The sequence below is a fragment of the Chenopodium quinoa genome, unplaced genomic scaffold (genome assembly GCF_001683475.1).
Source record: "Chenopodium quinoa cultivar QQ74 unplaced genomic scaffold, ASM168347v1, whole genome shotgun sequence".
NCBI lineage: Eukaryota > Viridiplantae > Streptophyta > Magnoliopsida > Caryophyllales > Amaranthaceae > Chenopodium > Chenopodium quinoa.
This window is the reverse complement of record NW_018742630.1, coordinates 1,345,484-1,368,645: the sequence shown is the minus strand read 5'-3', so window position 1 is coordinate 1,368,645 and position 23,162 is coordinate 1,345,484. Positions and strand designations below refer to the sequence as shown.

At 34.2% G+C, this 23,162-nt stretch overlaps 2 protein-coding genes and 1 long non-coding RNA gene across 3 annotated transcripts; 2 read left to right on the top strand and 1 right to left on the bottom strand.

Annotated features, from left to right (window-relative positions):
• The first annotated feature begins 963 nt into the window (after positions 1-963).
• LOC110721793 (ATP-dependent DNA helicase Q-like 3) lies at positions 964-15,273 on the top strand. The gene is given in 21 exon segments (XM_021900992.1): positions 964-1,173; positions 2,487-2,658; positions 2,788-2,895; positions 3,015-3,022; positions 3,135-3,218; positions 5,730-5,827; positions 5,829-5,868; positions 5,973-6,007; positions 8,184-8,267; positions 9,769-9,857; positions 11,043-11,195; positions 11,292-11,388; positions 12,108-12,111; positions 12,225-12,374; positions 12,465-12,557; positions 12,636-12,701; positions 12,865-12,995; positions 13,372-13,469; positions 13,631-13,758; positions 13,900-13,997; positions 14,623-15,273. Coding segments are annotated over 20 exon segments (2,172 nt in total). The 5' UTR covers positions 964-1,173; positions 2,487-2,507; the 3' UTR covers positions 15,080-15,273.
• Positions 6,944-7,636, bottom strand: LOC110721794. The gene is made up of 2 exons (XR_002511472.1): positions 7,366-7,636; positions 6,944-7,122 (listed from the first exon to the last, which is right to left on the bottom strand). It is a non-coding gene; the product is annotated as an uncharacterized LOC110721794 (long non-coding RNA).
• Positions 15,274-15,885: 612 nt separating the features above from the next.
• On the top strand, positions 15,886-22,304 carry LOC110721792 (proteasome subunit alpha type-6). Its single transcript, XM_021900991.1, has 9 exons — positions 15,886-16,083; positions 16,192-16,286; positions 16,369-16,450; positions 17,010-17,106; positions 18,860-18,918; positions 19,034-19,116; positions 20,613-20,708; positions 21,458-21,517; positions 21,816-22,304. The coding sequence occupies exons 1-9, from the start codon at positions 16,008-16,010 to the stop codon at positions 21,906-21,908; spliced, it is 741 nt and encodes a 246-aa protein (XP_021756683.1). The 5' UTR covers positions 15,886-16,007; the 3' UTR covers positions 21,909-22,304.
• Positions 22,305-23,162: the final 858 nt, after the last annotated feature.

The following is a 23,162-nucleotide window of genomic DNA, read 5'->3' as shown; positions in this document are numbered from 1 at the left end:
TAACAACCAAATCACATTTTAGGATAATCGAACTCTAAAACAACGTAAAAAAAAGCCTAATTGAACCATACATAACATACATAGCAATGAAACAAGGCCATTCTCACTATCAAAAATTTCATCACCAATTTCATTAACTCTTAGTTTAGGTTGCAATGCAAAATGATTACTATAACCAATTTCATCATAAAATTTCACATATAAGTACCGCATTAACATCAACAATTTCATCATTATTTTCACAAAAATAAACCACATTACCATCAACAATTTCATCTACATTTTCATCAACAATCTACCACATTACCATCAATAATTATCAACATTTTACCACATTTTCATTACTAATTACCAACACATTAATACAATTTACATGACAAATTGCTACAATATACAACAATTCAAAGCAAATTTCAACATTATACTATGAATTTAGGGTTTACCTGAATTGAGTGAGCGAGAGATCATAAGTGTGACAGTGGGGCAATGGCGGCAGCAGCTCCTTCTCACTTCCGCGACGGCAGAGGAAGTGACAGCGGCGGAGGTAGTACCGACAGCGGCGGTGGCAGGAGTTGCGAAGGAGAGTTAGAGTGAGAACGAGAGTGAGAGTGAGAATGAGAGTAAGAATGCAGAACACTGAGTATATTCCTCGCAAGAAACGCTGCCTGAGGCAGCGTTTTCCTTTGAACAATAAACGCAGCCTCAGGCAGCGTTTCATTAAATTGTATAAACGCAGCCCGAGGCAGCGTTTTCTGTATTTGAGTTTTTTTTTTCTTAACTAGGAAATTCGAACTTTTTGTATAAAAGTCAACTAACATAAAACACTGTCTGAGACAGCGTTTTACCTTAGAAGCTTAGTTTGGGAAATACTTTTGCCACGAGTCCACTTTACAAAATAATTTGCCAAGTTGGCTTAATTTGGTAAAAAATCCTGATTTGGGCATGAGTTGAACCAAATACTCGTCCGACGTCTGTGAATAACAAGGCTGGTGACTGGTGAAGGGGTGAGGGTTGTTGCCCAAATAATTGTATGGACCATTCAAGTTGAAGTTTAAGTTGAGGTTCAACCGTTCAAGTTCACGTATTCTTCCCGGCAAAACTCTGCCATTGTTGATTTCGCTAGTACCGTCGTTTCTCTCTTTCACATTGTTGGAATCTCTTCTGTAATTTTAGGTTTGCAACTCTTTCCCTTTTTCTCTCTCCTCCATGATCGAAATTTGTTGTAATTGTCTCCTTTCGTAACGACGACGAACTCATTTTATATCCCAAATTATCGTTCAATTAAATCTAAAATTGTTAATTATAATCTAAAATCTATCTTTATTATTTCAATGCATTTTGAATTTTGGTTATTGATACTCTAAATGCGTCTAGGTCACTTTTACTCTACATGCCTTTTAGCAGTTTGTATCGAAATTTCGGAACTTTTTGCAGTTTCAATGCCATTGTATGGTGTAATGGCCTTGTTTATTCTGTTGTATATTTATCTTTTAATGTTTATTTACGTAATCTGTGGCAAAAATGCTGTTGTTATGTACTTATTTTGGCGTCGTCCCTTTCACTCTTTCAGCCTTTCTTGTTACGATTTCTCGTTGTTATTATGTCTAATTTGTGACACAAATGCTATTTTTATTTAGATGTTGTCCCTCTTAGGGGGCGTTTGGTAAGTGTATTTTTTGGATTGGAAACGGATTCGATTAAACTGATACCATTACCGTGTGTTTGGTTTGAAGGCATTGGTAACAATTACCATTACCCAAGGGTAATGGTTACCCCTCATTTGTTACCTTTCAAAAACTTGGGTAACAAATGAGCCCTTATCCTCCTCTTAACAAATACCCTTTTCATGGTTAAGCCAAACAAATGAAAAGGTAATAACTAAATGATTCTTTCCCCCCCCCCCTAATTTGTTTCCTTTCCACTCCTTTTCCATTTTTGGAACCAAACGCCCCTTAATGTTCTTTTGGTTTGTAAATTAAATTGAAGTTGGGAGTTGATTACTGGAGTTATGACATTCGTATGTCTTCAAGAGTCGAATTGTCATCCATAGTGCATAATAATTTTTGGAATTGGTATCAATCAATCTAGTTTAAAAGCTTGGGAATAAGAAGTTTGATAAGTAAATATGTGGTAGAATTGGATGAGTTGGTTTGTAGTTTCTGTTTGGGGGAGTTTGTTTTTGCTGGTGATTCATTCCTTTCAATTCAATTTGGTCTTTATTGTTTTCTATGCTTCTTTTGAAAACCTTTTTCTGATCTGTTCAACATGTGTAACTTTTTTTTTACACTTACTGGCCTACTGGGTCTTGTAGGTAGTTTTGGTTAATAGCTAATAGCGCTCAATGCTTTGAAATCTTTGAACCTCTGAATACTAACAAATAACTGGCTACCCAAGTAAACTCCCGGAGTAGGTTATTTCTGGTAAAATTATAGTAGTATTAAGTTTTCCTATTTAAAAATAATTTTCCATGATGTTTTGTATTGAAGGGTTCGAAATCCAGTAGTAAAATGAAGAAATCACCATTACCTGTGCAAAATATATGTGGGACACCAAAGAATAAATGTGGGAAGGAAGCTTTGGTCAAAATATTGAGATGGCATTTTGGGCATTCTGAATTTCGAGGCAAGCAGCTAGAGGCCATCGAAGCTGTTTTATCAGGTTTTAATCTTCCAGTTTAGTTTTGCTAATTGTGTTATGCTAATGAAGTACTGTATGCAATTTGATGATATATGATGCTCTAAGCATCAGTTGGATGTACTGGTTACGACTTTTGATCCTTTTATACAGGAAGGGATTGTTTTGGTCTTATGCCCACTGGAGGGGGGAAGTCAATGTGTTATCAGATTCCTGCCCTTGCAAATAATGGCATTGTCCTTGTTGTTTGCCCTTTAATAGGTGATTGTCATTTGTCTTGTCTAATTGTTTTATCTTGAGGAGATTTGTATACCGTCTTTGATTTATGGCTAAATTGCAATTCTATGACTGAAATTGATCACTTCCATTTTCGTGGTCAGCTTTGATGGTAAGGGCATTGTATTCATTATAGAATTATCTATTTCTCTTTTGTTTTGATTGTTTTTGTTCCCATTTACCAGGCTCTGGTGTAATATACACATGAAAATTATCTTGTTTAGGAAAACCAAGTGAAGGCCTTGAAGGAGAAGGGCATTGGAGCTGAGTTTCTCTCCTCAACTCAGACATCTGCTGTCAGAGAGAGGGTATGTTTTTGAGTTGTCATTCCATGTTGCCATTTGCGAAAGGTTGATTACAACAGAAACTAAACATTTCATCAGTGTAGGCACACTTGAATTTTGGCATTGTCTCTATTTTTTTACTAGACATTTGATTGTATATCTGACACAAATTTTATGGATGCTTGAGGGTCAACCTCATAAGGGACTTTGTTGTTTCTAATATAAGTTCTAATCTTAATTTGCTTAAACTGTGATGGTGCTGTTCACTCCCATACAGATTCTGTTGGACTAAGCTTAATGTATTATTTGGTATAAATAGATAGAGGTAATTCTAGGCATCCATTGGCGATTTATTTAAATACTGATATGAATTTAAAAAAAAAAAAAAAAACTTATGGCAAGATATTACTTTTAGACATTGCAGTTGATCTAGTTTCTGATCTCAATGCATTTAGTTCCTAGTGTTGTTTTAAGAAGTAAATATTTGTAGATTTCTATGCAGCTCCCTTCTACTTGTGAAAGTTGTATTTGGTAGACCATTTGTATTTTTAGAAATTTACATGGTACCCTTGTAATTTTTATCATATGTTATGTCATGACCATTTATTATGCTCACCTCCCCTTTCCGTTATGAAAATTCTAGTAAGATTTTGTTTAAAAATTGTTATTTGAAACAACTTGTTGGATGTAACCTTCTTCATTAGTGAGATGTTATGTTTGATTATAAATACTTGAATTATTTATCTTTTATATCCAGTTTATCTTTAATTTCAACCATTAAAATTTTACATCTTCATTGTGGTCCTTGTGGGTTGGTTGTTCGTAGGCATTGTTTTATCTTATGATGTGCTTGGAATGCGAATGCCTTGCCTTAAGCGTTTAGCATTGAGTCGTGCTTGAAAAGGAATTTCATTAATAATTTTTCAATTTTGTCTTCGGACTCGGAACAACTTAGTAAATTTTTTAGAGATACATTAGAGAGAAATGACCATATATTAAACTTATCCAACTCTTATAGTGCAAGGCGTAGGGTGGATCTAATATATGACAGGGTTATCTACCATGCTATTTGTCGATTAACATGAAGAGTATTCGTCTCTTTCATGTATTACTGCAAGAATTCTAAGGATGCATTTAATTGATACAAATTGATTTTGATCTCAAATGTCATTTTTTGATAAATATGACGCATTCCCTTCGTCCTACATTATATTTCACACATTGACTTTCACATTATTATCATTTTGGGACTAAGGCTTTGTTGTCGTCGTCGTCGTTGTTGTATTGACTTTCACATTATTAAAATTTTTAGTCGTATATAAATAATGCTTGAAAATACACAATGAAGCAAATTTTATAATATTTCATATTATATGCTTCCTCCGTTCTTTTATTATTGCACCATAGAGGTTGGCAAACTTTTTTTTGGTAATGGGAATAAGGAAGAGAGAGAGGGGTAAAATTACAAATTTATCCATGTAATGTAAACATAAACTAAAAAATCAAGTGGCAAAAGTAAGGGTATATTGGGTATTTGTAGTGTGAACAAAGATATTTTGTTTCCTAAAATGGAAATGGTGCAATATTTGTGAAATTTCCTTAAAAGGCAAGTGGTGCAATAAATAAAAAATGGAGGAAGTATATATTTTCCTTATATACTAATACTACCTCTGTTTCATATTATGTGCACAAAGGCCTTGACACGTACTCAGAGTGAGAAGAAGAGAGATTGATAGAAATGACAACTTAAATAGGAAAGAAGTCATTTGTTGCACATAATGTGTAGCAACCGTTTTTAGTGAATGTTACACATAATATGAAACATGTATTAAGTTCCCAAAAAAATCATTAGGAAAAGTAATATTGGATGAATAGGTTACAAAAGTAGTGTTTTCCATGTGTGAAGGCTCTTATTGCCGCATAGTGTCAGTTTGACAGTTTTTGGGGTGGTGGCCTTCCAAATGGTAACTTAGGAGTGCAAAGGTTTTTTTGGGGAAACATGGATATTGGTAAAAGTTTTGACTGCAAAACACACCAGTTGACCAGGGTTGAAAGCCAGCTGTATACCATGGATTACCCAGATTACAAAAAGCCTTGCCACTTCAGAGGCTTTCTTCATGTGGATCACCAAATCAAATGTATAGTGAAGACAGAATAAATTTTAGATGGTGATGGACTGATGGTAGTGACTTGTATATGCTCTGAAATGGTGTCACTTGTTGGATATAATTATTATACTGTCAATTTGATGATTAGATCAAAGCAACCTTTTCCGTCAGGATACAATCAGAAGCTCACATGTGGCCGTGTGGGATCATTCAATCACCATTATGCACTTTGTGGATTCCAAACTGAACTACTCTTCTTATGTTTTTGCCTTACTATGTTTTCCTTGGCTTTGCTGTGCCAATTTATGATCAATTTTACCAGTTTTGTCTCTTTTATTCTGTTCTTTAGATCTATATCGACTATATTGATCTTTCTCCTTTTCCCTATAGCTTCTCATTTGCATTGACCTTGTTGTCTTTCCTCTAGATTTACGAGGACCTGAACTCTGGAAAACCTTCCCTGAAGCTGCTGTATGTGACTCCAGAGTTGATAGCTACATCAGGTTTCAGCATTAAGTTGTCAAAATCATGGCAGGGGGCTGTTGCATTTGATTGCCATAGATGAGGTGTGCTGTTATCTCTGTGCCAGTGATTGGAATTCAAGAATTGGTTACCTTGAAGTATTAACTGTGTGTGTTTTCTTTTTTTGTTTTCTGTTCAAATGTTTCAGGCGCATTGTATATCATCGTGGGGTCATGACTTCAGGTTTGTGCTATAATATGGGTTCACCTCAAGCAAGTGACTATCTGCTATCTAGTTTTATTTTTGGGTTTGTTATCTGGATCTTTTCCATGAGTTCCTTGCACTGAGTCATCTGCATTGCTCTTATGGTGCATTTTATCCTTAAATTTTCACATATATTAAATGAAATCAGGACAAAAGCTTCACAGGTCTGTTTCTTTGAGATTAAAATCAAAGATGCTTCTGTTTTTTTTTGGGGTGGAAAAGCATTATTCTGCTTAGTCATTAGATGGAGAAAACCATTGTTAAATAGCTTTTATGACAATCTATCCCCATTATTGCATGCTTTTTATCAGGAGCAATAGCTTCCCTATATAATTTCTTCATAATTGTGAGCATCAAGTAATTTGATAGAGTACTTTGCTAGATTAATTAATTTAAGCAAGTCAGCACTAGAAGAAAAAAAAAACCTCAGTGTGTTTTTTCTTTTATATGACCCACTTTCCCTTTTTGAAACAAACTACTGTTTTGAATTATATCTATCTCTGTTTTGGTCCCCACTACCACCTTTTAAATTATTTCTCTCTCCTTATGGTCCCCACTCCAACATTCTTTATTATTTCTCTCATCTCACATCCTACGTAGGTAATTCTCCAACAAACCATCCTTCCTATAAATAGGGCTGGCAAACACATCGGGTCGGGTTCGTGTTTGGGTCATTTCGGTTTCGGGTTGAAAACCCCTGACCTGTTTAATATTTTGGGTCAGAAAGCTCAACCTGAACCTGATTTTTTTGGGTTCGGGTCAACCTGAATTGACCTGATTTTATTTATTTATTTTTTATATTTTTTTTGGCAGATTTGGCATTGTTAATTCGTATTAGAATCGATTTAATATGGTAAATTCACAGCTGTATAAACTCACAAATTACATACGTATAATTTACATAGATTTATTCAAAGCAAAAAATAAATAAATAATTTACATTTTATAATGCAAATAATTTACATAAATTTTTCTCATGTACAAAACTTCTGAATTTGTGAGCTTCTACTTGAAGTAGCTTAAGATCTGACCCAAATTTCGCACATGCATCAACCTATTACCGTCGGATCTAACTGGCTTCTTCCACAAAGTACCTTCAAATCACAAATTAAACATAACTATCAAAGAATAATTTGACAGAACTGTATAAAAGAAATTATATAAAAAATTATATGAACATGTATAATTTATATCAACAAATCAACAACAATAAAAATTAACAACAGAAATTTAAGCATATTAACAACATCAACAACAAAATTCTAAAACAAAACCGTATTTTAAAAAGAAAAAAAAAACAAAAACGTATAAAAGAAAATTTGAAATCAGCAAATTACCTTGGTTAAACGTTTAAAACGTGAAGGAGATCAGGAAATTTGAAGATGGAGAGCGACTCACAAAGGATTTTAAGGTTTGAAATCTTGAGAACTTGAAAGTTGAAGAGAGAGAAAATTGAAACATAAGAGAGAAAGAGCCTCCAGCGGCCTGAGAATGTGTGTGGAAAGCCATTTGGGATTTTAGGGTTTTAGATATTATTAGAACCTATATTGGGTGGGGCCGAATTTTATTACATAAATAAATAGGTTTCTTTATTTATTTTTTAATCTAACTAATACATGTTCGGGTTATCAGGCAGGTCGGGTTCGGGTTGACCTGACCTGATTTTGACCCGAAAATGATTTCGGGTTTAGTGGGTCATTTTCGGGTTGGAATTTTCAACCTTAACCTAACCCATTTAATTTTTAGGTCGGGTTTGTGTCGACCCATTTAAGTTTTTGGGTCGAAAATCTCAACCCTAACCCGTTTTGCCAGCCCTATCTATAAACAGTGATATATTTTAGATAAGGTTCTATTATGTAATACAAATTACTCCTATGGTTTTGTATTGACTACATCTAGCAGACATGTTCTTGGCATTGTTAGGTAAATTGATGGCACATACTGTGTGTTACATGCACATTCACTCTCAATATGTTAATTAATAATTGATGTTCCACCCATTATGCGTTCTTTTGCTTTCATTAGGCTCAAGCTCAGTTTTTGAGACTTTTAAGCTAAATCAGCTACAACTACATTTATGTGGATTTTCTGCTACTGCACTTTACAAATGGGTTGGTTTAATTGTTTTTTCATTAACAGTTAATTTATATCATAGGCCAAGCTACCGGAAACTGTCTTCTTTGAGAGACATCCTTCCAGATGTCCCAATTTTGGCATTGACAGCAACGGCTGCACCAAAGTAAGCTGCACATATTACTCTTATTCGTCACTTCTTTCAAAGTCCTCCAGTGGTGGCTAGACTTGCTACAATTAATAACTTAATAGTATTTCTATATAATAATGCTCACACATGATGCCATTTTTTTCAGTCTCTGCAATTTGACGTTAAAATGTTATTAATTCTTCCTATGGTTTTGTTTCCCTAAAGGAATTGCTATCTTAAGTTACCCTTGCTGCTAAATTGGCTATTTTATGTTATAGGAGCTTCCAGCACTGCAGTAGTTGTACCCCCTCCACCCTCAAAAATTGGATAAACTTTAAAAGTATGTTTGGATAAAGAAGGGGGAAGGGAAAGAAGAGGAGGGAGGGGAGGGAAAAATGATGAGTTTTCCTTCCAAAATCTCTCAAATTTCTTACAATTTAATCCCTCCATTTCTCTCCCCTCCAATTCCCGTCCTTCCTCATTTGTTATCCAAATGAAAGATACTCCCCCCCTCCATTTCCCTTCCCTTCCTTTCCCTCCATTTCCTTCAATCCAAACACACTTTAAAGTTTTGTACAAAACGTCATCCATTGTGCTCTTTTATTTAGTCCTATCATTTACCACTTACATATATCTTGTTTATGCATAATGTCAAATAATTTCAATATGCAAATTATGGAAAAGAACTTTTGAGTCTTTGACAATAAACTAAAGAAATTTCAGCTTCTTATGATGGAGGGGGTATACTCCATTTTAGCCCATTGAACTCTCTATACTGTTAACCACCTTTTTTTTTTTTTTTTGGTCCTGCATTTTAATGTCTTCTAATTTTCCTCTCCTTGTTTTCATACTGTCTCACACCTCTCATTCCTTCTGCTGCTATTCCGAATAATTCTGATTTTCTGCTTGAAATGAATGCTTGATTAACCTATAGCCTTCTCTATGCTTATCTTTTTATCCTAATAAAAATGTAGACAATCAATTATTATCACACTAATAATTCCCAAACATGGCTCGGTTTTTAAAATCAATAGCAATTGAAATATAGAAGTCTCTAGAGAAATGTAACTCAATAGTCAATTATAATAATACATAAATAAATAAATAAATAAATAATAAAAGGCCAACTAATGATTCGGCCCAAAAAAAAAAAAAAAATCCCTCTTAAAAAACTCCCTTTAGTATAGGTATATAGATACTTGAGTACTACAACTGTTTGCTAAATTGTAATCTATGATATTCATCAATTACTATATATATGGCCATCAGATCATGTTATTATGGGTTTCAGAGAAGCATTCTAGTAACGAAATCATGGTGGATAGATGCATTCAGATTAGAATAATTACTGATTAATGATAAAGTAAGACATTTGTACCTGTAAATCAAACATAGCTGCAAAATTAGACTGCTTGTAGAATTAATGGGATTGAATTTTCCTCGTGTTAAGAATTGTGTTGAACTTCTATTTATTCCTTACTAATACCTTTATTTTATCCTTTATTTATATTGTTTCTCTTTCTTCCCTCGAGTGCAGGGTTCAGACTGATGTCATTCAATCATTGTGCTTGCAAAATCCTTTAGTCCTAAAATCATCCTTCAATCGCCCTAATATACATTATGAAGGTGAATTCCTTAAAATTTTGTTATTTAGTTTCTCATTCATTTGCTGGTTTTATCATCTGTCTATCAGCAAAAGGAAGTAATATGAATTAATATTATTTCATTAAGAGAATAAGATTGTGAAAAGAAGATAGAAAAGGGGAAATAACTTTTGTGACAAGACCTTGCCTTGAGAGGAGAATATATGAATATGTTCCATGTGTGCTATCGGCCTTTTTAGAAAATTTAAAAAGCATATGGGTGAGGGGTATTATGGTTTTATGTATTTGGATTCCAAGAGAGACCATAGACTCTTGGTCCATAGATGAAATATTTTCAAAGTTTTTATTAGTCATAGTTTTTGTGTGTTATTTGTAAAGCATGTAGTTGAATTCAGTCTTAACTCTGAAGTGATGCACATGATCATATATTCATATACTTATTGGATTGTTGCTGATGGTTGTCAATATTTTTTCCAAAACTTGTCACTTGTTGTGGTACTACTTCTTGCTTTAGGCTCATTATTATGTTTCTTTGTTTGTCAATATAAAACTTCTTTGAGTGTTGGAAGTTTTCCGTACATTTTGAAAATTTGAATATAAACACCAAGTCACCATTATAATTCTATTTAAGTGCTTGTTAACCTTCTGGTGGATTTTATATCAGAGAAAAGGTTGTGAGTACTCATGTAACGATCTGAGAAGATAGTAATATATTGATGTTCTCTTGAGTTGATGGCTATGCTTATTGAAATAAAAAGTGTTTATGAGATGCTTTACAAGTTCAAAGTTTACGTGGTAGTGTATCTATGCTTGTGACAGAAAATTTCTTCCGTTTCTTATTTTTTTCTTCCCTCCCTACATTCTTTGTTTCTCCCTTATTTTCTTTCTTTTAAGTTTATCCAGATATTCTGATTGCAGCATGTCATTTTTTATGAGATACTCCCTCCATCCCTTTTTGCTTGTCCCATATTCCTTGTTTGGGATGTCCTAATGTTGGCTTTATTTCCTATATGGTTACTTTTTTCTCTAATGTTGGAGCCCGCACACAACCACTATCCTTTTCGCTCTACCTTATACTTTCATTAAAAAGCGTGTTAAACCCCAATGGGGCAAACAAACAGAGATAGAGGGATTAGGTTATTGTTACCCTTGTATTTGGTATGTCATTGATTTGGTCATATTCTTGAGTAAGCTTTTATTGATGCAGTTCGATATAAAGATCTTCTAGATGATAGCTATGCTGATTTATGTGGGGTAATGAAATCCTGTGGAGATGTCTGTGGAATTATTTACTGCCTTGAGAGATCAGCTTGTGATGCTCTGGCTGTTCACTTGTCGAGCAATGGCATATCATGCGCTGGTAACTAATATGGTCTTTCTTGTAATGTTTTTCAATATCTTCTTATGATGTTTTCTATTCACTTAAATTGTGATGTTTCTTTTGCCTTTCCCTTAGCTTACCATGCTGGTTTGAACAATAAATTACGAAGCTCTGTCTTAGATGATTGGATTTCTTCGAAGATACAAGTTGTTGTGGCCACAGTTGCCTTTGGGTATGATTTTTTTATGATACCAATATAGCATTGCACTTCAGTGATTTCTGGATTGGTGCTTATAAAAAAATCAAATCTGATATCGAGTGGGATTGAACCCAATATAGTGTAACTATAGCAGCAATAGAGAAAGACGATTGGCTGAATATGCATTTGTTAATTTGAACAATAAAATTGGACAATAAAAAAAAGAAAGAATCTACGCCACTTTCTTCTTTATAGTAGTATTTCAAATGGTGTCTGACTACTTCTATATTTATAATTTTTTATTTTTTTATCTTTAGATGTATATTTATCTTTGGGCCTTATGAACTGCTTATTAGGCATTGTATGAACTGCTGCGAGGATTTAGCACAATCTAGCTATCTTGGCACTTTTGTTCTTATCATCTCTAAACGTACGTATTTTGGCAAACTGATTAGATCTATGTTGGTGAACTTCATATAACTAAGAAGTGCTGACTTAAGTCAAAATCATTTTACTCTTGCATTATTGGACTATTCTGATTAATTTATGTAAATGTCCTTGCATGACAACAAATAGAAGTTGTGCTGTGTTTTCTTTTCTCATTTTGGCAAAGCGTAGTTGTTAATATTATAATACATTAACACTGAAACTTATAGATAGTTTTTTATGCATTCACTGTATTACTTGCTGCAATTTGGGATGGAGCTCTGTAAGGGACTATAAAGTGATAGAAGATGACATGTTTCACGCAGAATGGTACGTGTTTCTGTAAATATTAAGCTGGGGAATCCCAACTATTGACAATTTACTATATTGTTTAAATGAAATAAAGTAGTAAGTAATCTGTGACTCTTTTGGCTGAACTTTAGGGAATAGATAGAAAGGATGTTCGAATTGTATGTCACTTCAATATCCCAAAGTCAATGGAAGCATTTTATCAAGAGTCTGGTAGAGCTGGACGTGATCAGTTGCCATGTCGAAGTGTTTTATATTATAGCATTGACGATCGCAAGAGAATGGTTGGATTTTTATGTCCTGATTTTTTTTTCAGGTTACAATAAGGCTACATAATTGCCGAAATCTTAACTGCAATAATTTCAATATTGCAGGAATTTATTCTGAAGAATCCTCAAAACAAGAAATCAAAGTCCTCAAGTTTGGAAGATGCATCGTCAAAGAAGTCACTCGATGATTTTAGACAGGTGGTCTTTTCACAAAGGCAAGACGAGGTGAGGGAAATAATGGAATAGTGAACTGACTTTGCCTGGTTGTGATTACAGATGGTTGAGTACTGTGAAGGTGCTGATTGCCGTAGGAAGAAAATTCTTCAGAGCTTTGGGGAAAAGGTGGTGTGCTTTTATTATTTTTAAATATTTTTTTATGTAGATCATCCTTTTCACAACAAAGAAAAAAATTGATAAATTCTATATAGTACTTCATAGGTTTTTTTTGCTCCATTTAGACTGAACTTCTATTTCCTTTTGTTCTTCTTTTCTACTCAAACTGTAGGCCCCTGCATCTCTCTGCAGAAAAACATGTGATACCTGCAAACAGCCAAATTTAGTGGCTAAGCACCTGGAGCAGTTAAGTTCCTCAGCAGCTCGACAGAAAAACGTGCTGGCTAGAGTTGATATAAACAGGTAGTCTGGTTTGTATCATTTGATTAATTTATCATGATATTGTCATTGACTATTTATTGTGGAGTCAGAGGGTTACTGAGTTTATATTGGAAATTATTTGTAAATTGCTTCGAAGATCACCATTATTTTATCCATTAACAATTCCTTAAACTCTTAAACATCTTGCTCTCATCTCTTTGCTGGTGTTTTGTGAGGCTTATGAGTTATGACAAAGTGCTAACTGTGTCAGTAGGAATCAGTCATGTTCGAATATTTTTATTTGTCTTTCTTTTGCTGATACGCTTCAAAATGTTCACTATGTGTTGTCTTCTTTTTGCAGTGTTCTTATTTGCTTCTTTTTGGGCCAATATTAATATGTTTCTATTTTTCTGTGAAGTTCCTCAAACAATGTTGATGGAGAATGGTATAGTGAATTTTGGAATCGTAGTGATGATAAATCTTGTGATTCTGAAGAAGAAATATCAGATTCTGATGGTAATAACCTATCTGGCTTATTGGTTGAAGTTCACTATTGAGCCTTATGAGCTGGCAGTTATTTGTGATTGAATTTTGATTGAGCTTGGTACAATGTACAATAGCTTTTTTTTCGTTATATCACCATCTCATTACCATCACTGAATACTTTCTTAATTCAGAGGAAGGGGAAGCATTAAAAAGCCTGAGCTACTCAGGCTTTTCATCAAGATCTCGGTTAAGTGAAAAACTTGATATATTGCAGCGAGCAGAAGAAAAGTATTATCAGAACCAAGGCTCTCAGAAAGAGGTCTGTTTCTCTTTTATATATTCTATTCTTATGCCTTTGCCAATGCATGTAGTCATATGCATTTAGTTGGCCTTCTGTCTTCCTTCCTTTTCTTTATTGTACATTCTTATATCCTGTGTAATCTAATCACGCTAATTGCAGACTAGTAGAAAAGACAAAAATTTGATATCCGACACATTAAGAGAATCATGCAAGCAACGGCTGGCAAATGCTTTGAAGGAAAATCAACGACTTGGCAGGTTTAATTTGTTGCTTAACCTCAAATTCAAATCATATGCTTTTTTCTCAGTCTCTTTCATTTAATCTTTTTTTGCCGGTTTCTTTCTCCTATAATTATTTTTAACTTCCTATTTCTGTCTCAAAATAATTGTCATGTGAACATTCCTGCTATTCACATTATACTTATGAGGCGGCAGGGTTTTGTTTGGTTCTTTGTCTTTTTAATTGAAGGATTGAGTCAGGAATGTGTGATACTCGTGTGGCATATTGTGTGAGTCTAGGCAACTGAAGCCTTTATACTAAGATAGTTCTTTCATGTCCCTTCAAAAAAAGATTTGTCTTTCATCTGATACAAATGTTTTCCAATATCTCTGCCCCAAATCCTCTGCTCTTTCACTTAAGGGCAGTGGCCACATTACTGTATTTGTTTTCCTCCCTCGAGAGAAGCTACCTATAGCTTGTTTATTTCCATACCTTTGAAAGATTGAACAGGAGGGGATAATATTAGCTACTTCTGTATGGTTTTTTTAATACTCGGGTATTATATCTTACTGATGAGGCCAGTTCCTTCTTTTTCTTTATACTATGAAGTTTATTTTCTCGTGGAATCTTGGCTAACTCTTTTCCTTGATTACCACTTTACAGTGTTGACATTGAATCAGCCGTCACAATCCTTGAAAATGAATGCTACAAGAAATGTGAAAAAGGCGGGAAAACGTTTTATCTATCACAGATGGCTAGTACAGCAAGGTGGCTATCAACTGCAACTGTAAATGATCTAACTAACAAGCTGCAGTCCAACACCCCAAATAACAACTTGAAGAAAAAGGAGGTTTCCCTTCTGGAGCCAACTTCCTCCTCAAATAATTCCATTAAACCTATGAAAGAAATTATCTATGAAAAAAGTAGAATTGATCCATCTGCAACTGCTGAATCATCAGAAAGCATAGCACAAAAAATAGTGCTACCACCTGTTCCTTCCTTCTCCAACTTTTTAAGAAGCAATAAAGCGAAAGATGGTCAAGCCACTCAACATTCTAACTCAAAAAGGAATTCAGCAGATTTTTCTGGTACTGCTGACAAGAGGATGAGGTCGCAGTAGTCTTACACCATTTTTCTCTTCATTTGCCTTCTTACATCCTGTACTTAATTTCTTCAATACCTCTGGTTATTGACATTTAGCATGTATCTCATCTCCAAGCTGCCCTTCTAGAGAGCAGTGGCTACAGCATGTAGGCCGGTCTGAACCCATAACATTAATGTTTGTCAAATTTGAAGAATAATCACACTTAGTAATCTATTTGTTGTGAAAGTAAAACACTTTTTTTTTTCCCCCACTTGATTGTAATTTTGGTTTTGAGGGCTAAATATGCATCCTCCTCCGTTCTGTTAATTTTTAGGATTGATTTTTCAATTGGAAAATGGAAAAAAAGCATTTTATCCTTTCTTCTCTTAACGTTGTAGAATGCAAGCCTCTAACAACCAGCTAAGCAGTTAACACATACGAAGTACTAGTTAACATCCAGAATTACTCAAACAGTTACTATGAGCACTAATTTTGCCTAGACCTAACAAAATTATCCCAACTCGAACAAGGTGACTTAAAGTTAGAAATTGCCCTAAATCAAAGTCTATCCAATTCATTCCAACCTTAATACATGTATTAAGGTGACTAAAGTATGCAAAAACCAAATATTGATCGGACCTAATTAAACACGACCTCAATCAAATCCAACTTAAATGACTACACAATAGTCATTACTCACTAAAAACATTCATCCGAACAACTCATTTGCCACCTCTATTCTCACCGAAGACGCTAAAATCACGAGGGCAGTATCGGTAATTAGCAACGGCATAAAGCAAAGACGAGGCTGGCTTGCGCAAAAAGGCACCAAAAGCGCTACTACTTCCCCACTTTAAAGTTTAAACCCCAACGAAATTCTTTTCCTCATTTCCCAAATTCACTCTCTCCCTTTTCTCTCTCTCCTAAATTCACACTTGATTCAGCAGAACAACAACAAACAAACATGAGTAGAGGCAGCGGAGCAGGCTACGATCGACACATTACGATCTTCTCTCCTGAAGGTCGTCTCTTCCAAGTTGGTACGCTCAATTTCATCCTCAAGATCTATCATTTCAATCTCACTTTTATATATTTCAATGATTTTCTAGGGTTTATCGCTGATTTTAATTTTTTTTTTTGGGTATCAGAATATGCGTTTAAGGCAGTGAAATCTGGTGGAATTACATCGATTGCTGTTCGTGGGAAAGATTCAGTTTGTGTCGTCACCCAGAAGAAAGTTCCTGTTAGTAATTTTTTTTCCCCATTAATTTTTGATGATTTGGGGGTGTTTTTTTGATTGTTTTTGGTTGATGTTTGGATTACAGGACAAACTTTTGGATCAAACTAGTGTTTCACACCTTTTCAAAATTACCAAGTTTATAGGGTTGCTTGCCACTGGAATGACAGGTGGGTGATTTGATTTTTTTCATGATTTTGGTCTTCCAATGATTAAAATGGAGAAGAATGATTGAAGAATGTTGGGATTTTGAGGTGTGTTATTATGAATATGAGAATTTTCTCCAAAGGAAGTTGTAAGTTAGTATTAATCATGAAAGTAAGTCGATGAAATCATGATGACAATATTTAAGTAGAATTTGAGGGCTTGAGTCATGTTAACTTGAACTCGTAGTGGTAATGGATTGAAGATAGTTTCAATGTGATGGGTTTTAATTAAAATCTCTTAAAAGTTTGGAATTGTGCTCAATTTGAGCTCTTGGATGATGTTGTTGTGATGGGTTAGTCATGGTCATTGATGTATGAGCTTTGTTTTCGATGAGTGAATTGAGAAGCTATTGTTGATCATGTGTATTGTGTATAATATATTTTGTACTGCGGAGTATTTATAATTAAAGTTGATTGCTCAATGTAATTGGTTGAGATGAATTATTGATTTGACAATTTTAGATTTCATTAGTCAATTGTTTGAAAACATTCATACTATTAATGAGGTGGCTTCTTTGATCAGCTGATTCTAGGAATTTGGTTCAACAAGCAAGGAATGAAGCAGCTGAGTTTCGTCATAAATATGGATACGAAATGCCAGTGGACTCATTGGCTAGATGGTATTATTTCCTAATTTCGACAGATAATGAACCTATCTTGTTGACTGATAAGAGAAGCTAGAATTTGAATATGGATGATCAATTTTTTAGTAGGCGAGAAATTCTTGTTTAAATTTATAGGCTGCCTTTGTGTTGTGTTTGCTGTTAAGTGTATACAAACTGGCTTGTAATTGATATAAAAGTGGTCTACAAATTCTGAAAAGTGAACATACTTATAAAAGAGGCCTTGAATCGAATGTTGGAGGTTTCTGGTTTCATTGATTACTTGGGTAAACTATATTTTCAAGATTATAGCACTGTACTTTGTTAGCAGAGGTGCCACATATTGGTAAAAAAAAGTGTATACATCTTTTTTTAGACCCTGGTGCTGTTCACTTGTGCCCCAGTTGTGCCACATGTTCACAGAGTCACTGAAATGAGAAATTATTCAACCTCATATTGAACATAATTAAAATTGTGGTTACATGATGCATTTGTTCTGCTTCATGTCCAATGACTAATGTTGTGTACTGCATATGTTTTCCTTGTCTATTAGCATCTTTTTTTAAAAAAATTTGTGTATCATAATCAAAATATTGTTGCTACATCCTCAACAATGATTAAATAGTCTTTATTATTATTATTTTTATTATTATTGAAATTCTTTGTTTTCAATCTTCAATATACATCATGCTCTCTTTCTATCTTTCAATGAAAGAGGTTTTCTTTTCTTTTTTCTTTTTTTCTTTTTTTTTTTTTTTTTTGGGGGGGGGGGGTTCGCTGCTTTTGGTTAATGACTTTCTGACTTTGTTAAATTTTTTTGAAATAGCCCAATGATGGAAAATTTATATGCTTTGATTGATTTCATATAAGCCTCCTTTTCATGAGCTGCAGCTTTGGTTCTTGGCAATTTGGCAATATAAACTACCACCACCTCCACCACAATTACCACCTTCTTCATTGTCGTCTTCGTCTTCTTCTCATTACTATTATTATTACGGAGTATTTTTATTGTTATTGTTGTTGTTATTATTATTATTATTACTGGCATTGTCATCTTGTCAGTATTACTGCTGCTCTGGAAGGGACTGGCTTTAGTGAAATGTGTATACATAAGACCAGTTTGAACTAGTTCAATAAGAGCTGAGGGCTTGATTTTTGATAAACTTTACATATTTGATCTTTTAGGATTTTTATTGTTGATTTTTTTTTTCCCTTTTTTTGATCTTTAACTTTGCTAGAGATGTGATTTTTTTTTTTTTTTTTTTTAAAATAAAAATAAATTATTTATCTATTTTTCAAAGAAATAGGAAAAAATTTATTTACCCCCTTGTGCTTGCGTGCCTGCGTTTAAGCAATATTTAACATTTTCTAAAGCAAGAAAGTCTTCAGCTAATGGCCTAATGAAAGAAGGCCAGCTGAGCTCTACTTTCCTTGACTTACTGAGCTATGCAACTAATTAAAGTAATGAATTAATGTGTACCTACTAGGTTTACTCTTTGGATAGTAAATAATGACAGTCATAGCTTCTTAATTGTACGAAGTATATAATATCAATTTTCTGCTCTTCTGTGATTTATAGTGTATGGCCTTTCTTTTTTTTGTTGGGGGGGGGGGGGTGGGGGGGTGGGCACGGTTTCTGTTGATGTTAAATCCCCTCACCCCTCCTGTTTTGTTTAATTGTTATTTTCAGGTGACACAAGAGAATTTTTTGGACTATTCAACTTTTGGCATGTGATTTTGATGTTATAACTCATTTGTTGTTCGTGTATAGGATTGCAGATAAGTCTCAAGTATATACCCAGCATGCCTACATGAGACCTCTTGGAGTAGGTGTGTGCCAAGTCTGCTTCTGCTTCTCATAATAAATCTTTTCCTCTGACATTTATTTTGTGATTTTGCATTTGGCCTTTCCTAAATGCCTTTTTTTTTTTTCCTATACATGTAGTGGCTATTGTTATTGGAATTGATGAAGAGAATGGACCTCAACTATTTAAATGTGATCCCGCTGGCCACTTTTATGGTCACAAGGTATTCTTTTTGGATAAACTAATCCACGATATGCTCCTATCATTTAGAGATTTATAATATCTACAGGTGACTAGGTGAGTCATGATAACTTAGAATAGAGTTCAGATGGTGTGGTCATTGCTTGGTGTTAACTCGAGCTGCTTTGTTTAAGTTATAATAAACTATTAGGTAAGGTTGTAAAAAGGCTAGAATCTATATGTTACATTGAATTGAAGGCCCCTTTAAACCTGTTGTGATTTTCATCCATTAAAACGTCTACTTTCTACTTGACGCAGGATTCTAAACCAATAACTACCTTTTATTGAGGGGATTATTCTCATAACCACCCTTGAGTCCTCATTTGAATTCTCAAAGCCACCTTTCACCATCAATCACCCAGTCTGTTGTTTACATCCCTTCTTCAGCCCTAAATCCCTTTATTGAAGTCTGGTACTTGTATGATTTTGCAGTTTTGGCTTAATTTAGAATAGATACAAAGCCCATGATTTTTAAAAGAGAGAAATATAAACATCATTTAGTAACAATCTAAGTTCTTCTATCCTCCCCTTTCTCTTAATTTCTTTCATTCAATTCATCAGCATTTTGTGAATTACTCTTAAACAATTGTTCTCGATTTACAATTCACTTCTCTTTAAGCCTACTTCCTCTGTTTCAAATTAATTCTGACAATTTCTTTTTCATTTGCTTTTGAAATTGCAACATTACCTTATTCGATAATGATTCACTACTATTTTATTATTTTTCTCTTTCACCAATCCCACTTACACAATTTTTTTTTAAAAAATTACTCTCTCAGTATTAATTAATTATACCCCCACTATGGCGCTAATTATACTTTATATTTCCCTAAAAAAAACCTATACTTTATGTTATAAAATTCACACTTTGGTCCAAACCCTTTAATTTTCCTAAAACTTTGTGCAATGCCTACTATTATGATTAATATGAAACGGAAGGAGTAAATACTAATCGTTCTCATCGAAAGGAAAGTAGTGACAGGTTTGAGTGATCAATAGCTATCCCTTTTGGTGGTCATAGGTGCACACCATCATTTCTATCTGCCATATGATAGAGAGAGACTGAGATCGGGTTGTATTTTGAATTGTTCTTCAGATTGTGTGTTCACTTGGGTGGTCATTGTGTTTGTTTTGGTAGTTGAAGATGTTGGTGATTGTAGCCTATATTAAAGAGTAATGTTACTAGTTTAATTAACATGCTTATTTGATAGATATATAGGAATTTTATCAAGGTATAGGGTTTGTAAACAATTAGTGGTTATTTAGTGGTAATTGGTGGGTATTAGAATACAATTAAAGACTTAAGGGTAGTGAATCTAGGTTGCTTGGCTTTTTATTCCAAGTTGGGGATGATTTTGTGAATTGTGTCTAAACTTGCACCCTTTTTTTTTTGTAGAAATTAGCCAGGTATTATTTATGTCAGTTTTAATTGTGGCAGAAGTTTGGAAACAATTTTGATTATATGCTTGTTTATTATAGGCCACAAGTGCTGGAGCTAAAGATCAAGAAGCCATTAATTTTCTGGAGAAAAAAATGAAAAATGATCCTGCTTTCTCCTATGAGGAAACTGTGCAGGTATGCAATCTAGCCTGCTTTTCTTTTGTAACCTCAATTGCTGCAACGATATGCGTCTTCTCTTTCTTACATTCTAGTGTGAAGGGAAATATGGAAGCGGGGATGTGATTATCAAATTTGAAATCAGCAGTGCTATACTGATTAATTATTCATTTGGAGGATCTGCTACTTTACTTGCAGATTTTGTCTAAAATATGTCTTTGCATTGGGGCTAAGAGAATATTTAGTTCAACTAATGGTTGTTAGTTAATATCTTGTTAGTGGATATTATTTGACGCAGAGAGTGATACTGGTGTGTTAAGATTTCTTTGATTTCTGATACGTGCTAGACTGCTAGCTTTTATGTTATTGCTTTGTTTTGTAAATTCTTATTTATAAGAGGGTGTTGTGCCATTGCATTCTTACTGCTTCATGCCATGCGCTGGGAAATTCCTGAGTTAAATTGCGAAGTTAGTGAAAAGCTTTAATCTGTGCTGTAAACATTTGTTATGATACTTGTAAAAGTGGTAATTTATGTTTCTGAAAATTTACCTACAAAAAGTATTTGTCACCATTTGGTGCTGTTGATGTAACATCTATTGACATTTACATCTGTGATCTGCCATTTCTCATTGCTAATTTTTTATTTATAGATATTAGTGGATAGTTGGATACATCTTGTGCTAATAATAGATCTTTTTTTTTTATTTTTTTTTGACGAAAACAATAGATCTTAACGTGACTGAAAATTGTGTTTTTCTTGCTTGCAGACTGCGATCTCTGCTCTTCAGTCTGTTCTGCAAGAGGATTTTAAGGCCACTGAGATTGAGGTACATCTCATGAAGTTGCTTTGTATTTATTGAGTTTGTTATGTCTGATTTACTTTTGTTTCTAATGGAATACGTATCTTGGAAACAATATTGGACTTGGTTAACTAATAGACTTGTAAACTGTCTTCATGGGTGTCCTTCGGGAAACAAAAATTCGAAATTTCGTTGCAGAAACTTATTGCATTGGAAACTTCTGATGCAAAATCAGCTAATGAAATATGCTAATCTGTGTATTTAAAAAAGTTATGATTTTACTAGGGTTATAATCATAACAGCATGAGTTGCCAATTGTTTCCAGGTGGGAGTTGTTCAAGTGGGGAATCCAGTTTTCAGGTCGCTTGCAACCGAGGAGATCGATGAGCACTTGACGGCCATTAGTGAGCGTGATTGATTTGGATGTGTTTAACTAGGCGGGCTGGCATAGTTTGCCAAGTGTGCTAGTACTGCTGATGCGAAAGATGTCCTCAACCTCCTGACCTGAAATTGCAGTAGCCCTTGGTAGAACTCTTTGCCTTTTATTTTTACTGTAGCATCAGATAATTGTTGATGTTTCAAACTTAAAGGGGGTTATTATTGCAAAGAGCTTCTGTGCAAGTTGATGAATATGGTTTAGATGCTTGGTAGCTTTGCACTAGATTGCTACCGTCTCGGTCATGCAGTAGGTCGTTCCCTTGGGTTTTCTTCGACAATCTTATTGTGCAATCTTTTGTATGAAACTTGAAGTTTTATCTTAGAGGTGGATTTTTCCATGTGTGAAAATCATTTGCCTTACTGTCCAAAGCGCCTATATTTCTAGTACTGTATTATTTTTCTTACAGTTTTTCCTAGTAATGTCAATGGGCAATACCCAAGTTAAACCCATGTTATTTTAAGGAATTAGTAGTCAAAGAATAAAAAATTCCTAGGCAATAGCTAAAATACGTTGTGTTTGGTTAGAAATTTCCAAGGAAAATGTAAATTCGTACATAGCATGGGAAATATCTCACCTAGCCCTCCCTAGATGAGTGAATTTCTACAATGCATAGGAAGTTATTTCCTAGGAAATATTAATTCCCATGATCTCAACCAAACGTTTTTTTAAAAATTTTATACAATTAGCAAGGGAAATCATTTCCCATGGTATATGATTTCAATTTGTTTCCTACGTTGAACCAAACAAGCACTAAAAGTCTAAAACCTTTCAATGGTAAAAAAAATTAAATACCTTCCCTAATCAATAAATTATTAAGAACACAATAAGGGGCAGCTTGCTCCCAAGTTAGAAAATTCTCCTGATATCGTTTATCATTATCCGTTGTTAGGTCTTGTTCTTTCGGACTGAATAGAACTGAACTTGATAAAAATTGGTTTATGTTAAATTAAATGGAGTTGAATTGAACTGATTATGAAAAATAAGCCTAAAAGAACAAGGTATTTGTACTTGTACGTATACAAAACCTTATATGTTAGGTGTACTTTGGTAGTCATACAAGTATTTCTCGAAGAGAGGCATGTGAATCTTGTAAAGATTAATGCTCAATGTAAAACTACCATCTCCATGTGTGATTGGAATCAAGAATGCTAGCCCCTCGTATCGAACACCACCATTTCCCAAAAACGTTGGACAACCCCAACCAAATCTGCTTCATAGAAAGGTATCCTACCC

Excerpts from the sequence above, each read along its gene's own strand:
- LOC110721792 (XM_021900991.1), top strand. The coding sequence starts at position 16,008 with ATGAGTAGAGGCAGCGGAGCAGGCTACGATCGACACATTACGATCTTC. Across the intron at positions 16,084-16,191 it reads AGGTCGTCTCTTCCAAGTTG|AATATGCGTTTAAGGCAGTG; the intron begins GTACGCTCAATT and ends TTTGGGTATCAG. Across the intron at positions 17,107-18,859 it reads GTGGACTCATTGGCTAGATG|GATTGCAGATAAGTCTCAAG; the intron begins GTATTATTTCCT and ends GTTCGTGTATAG.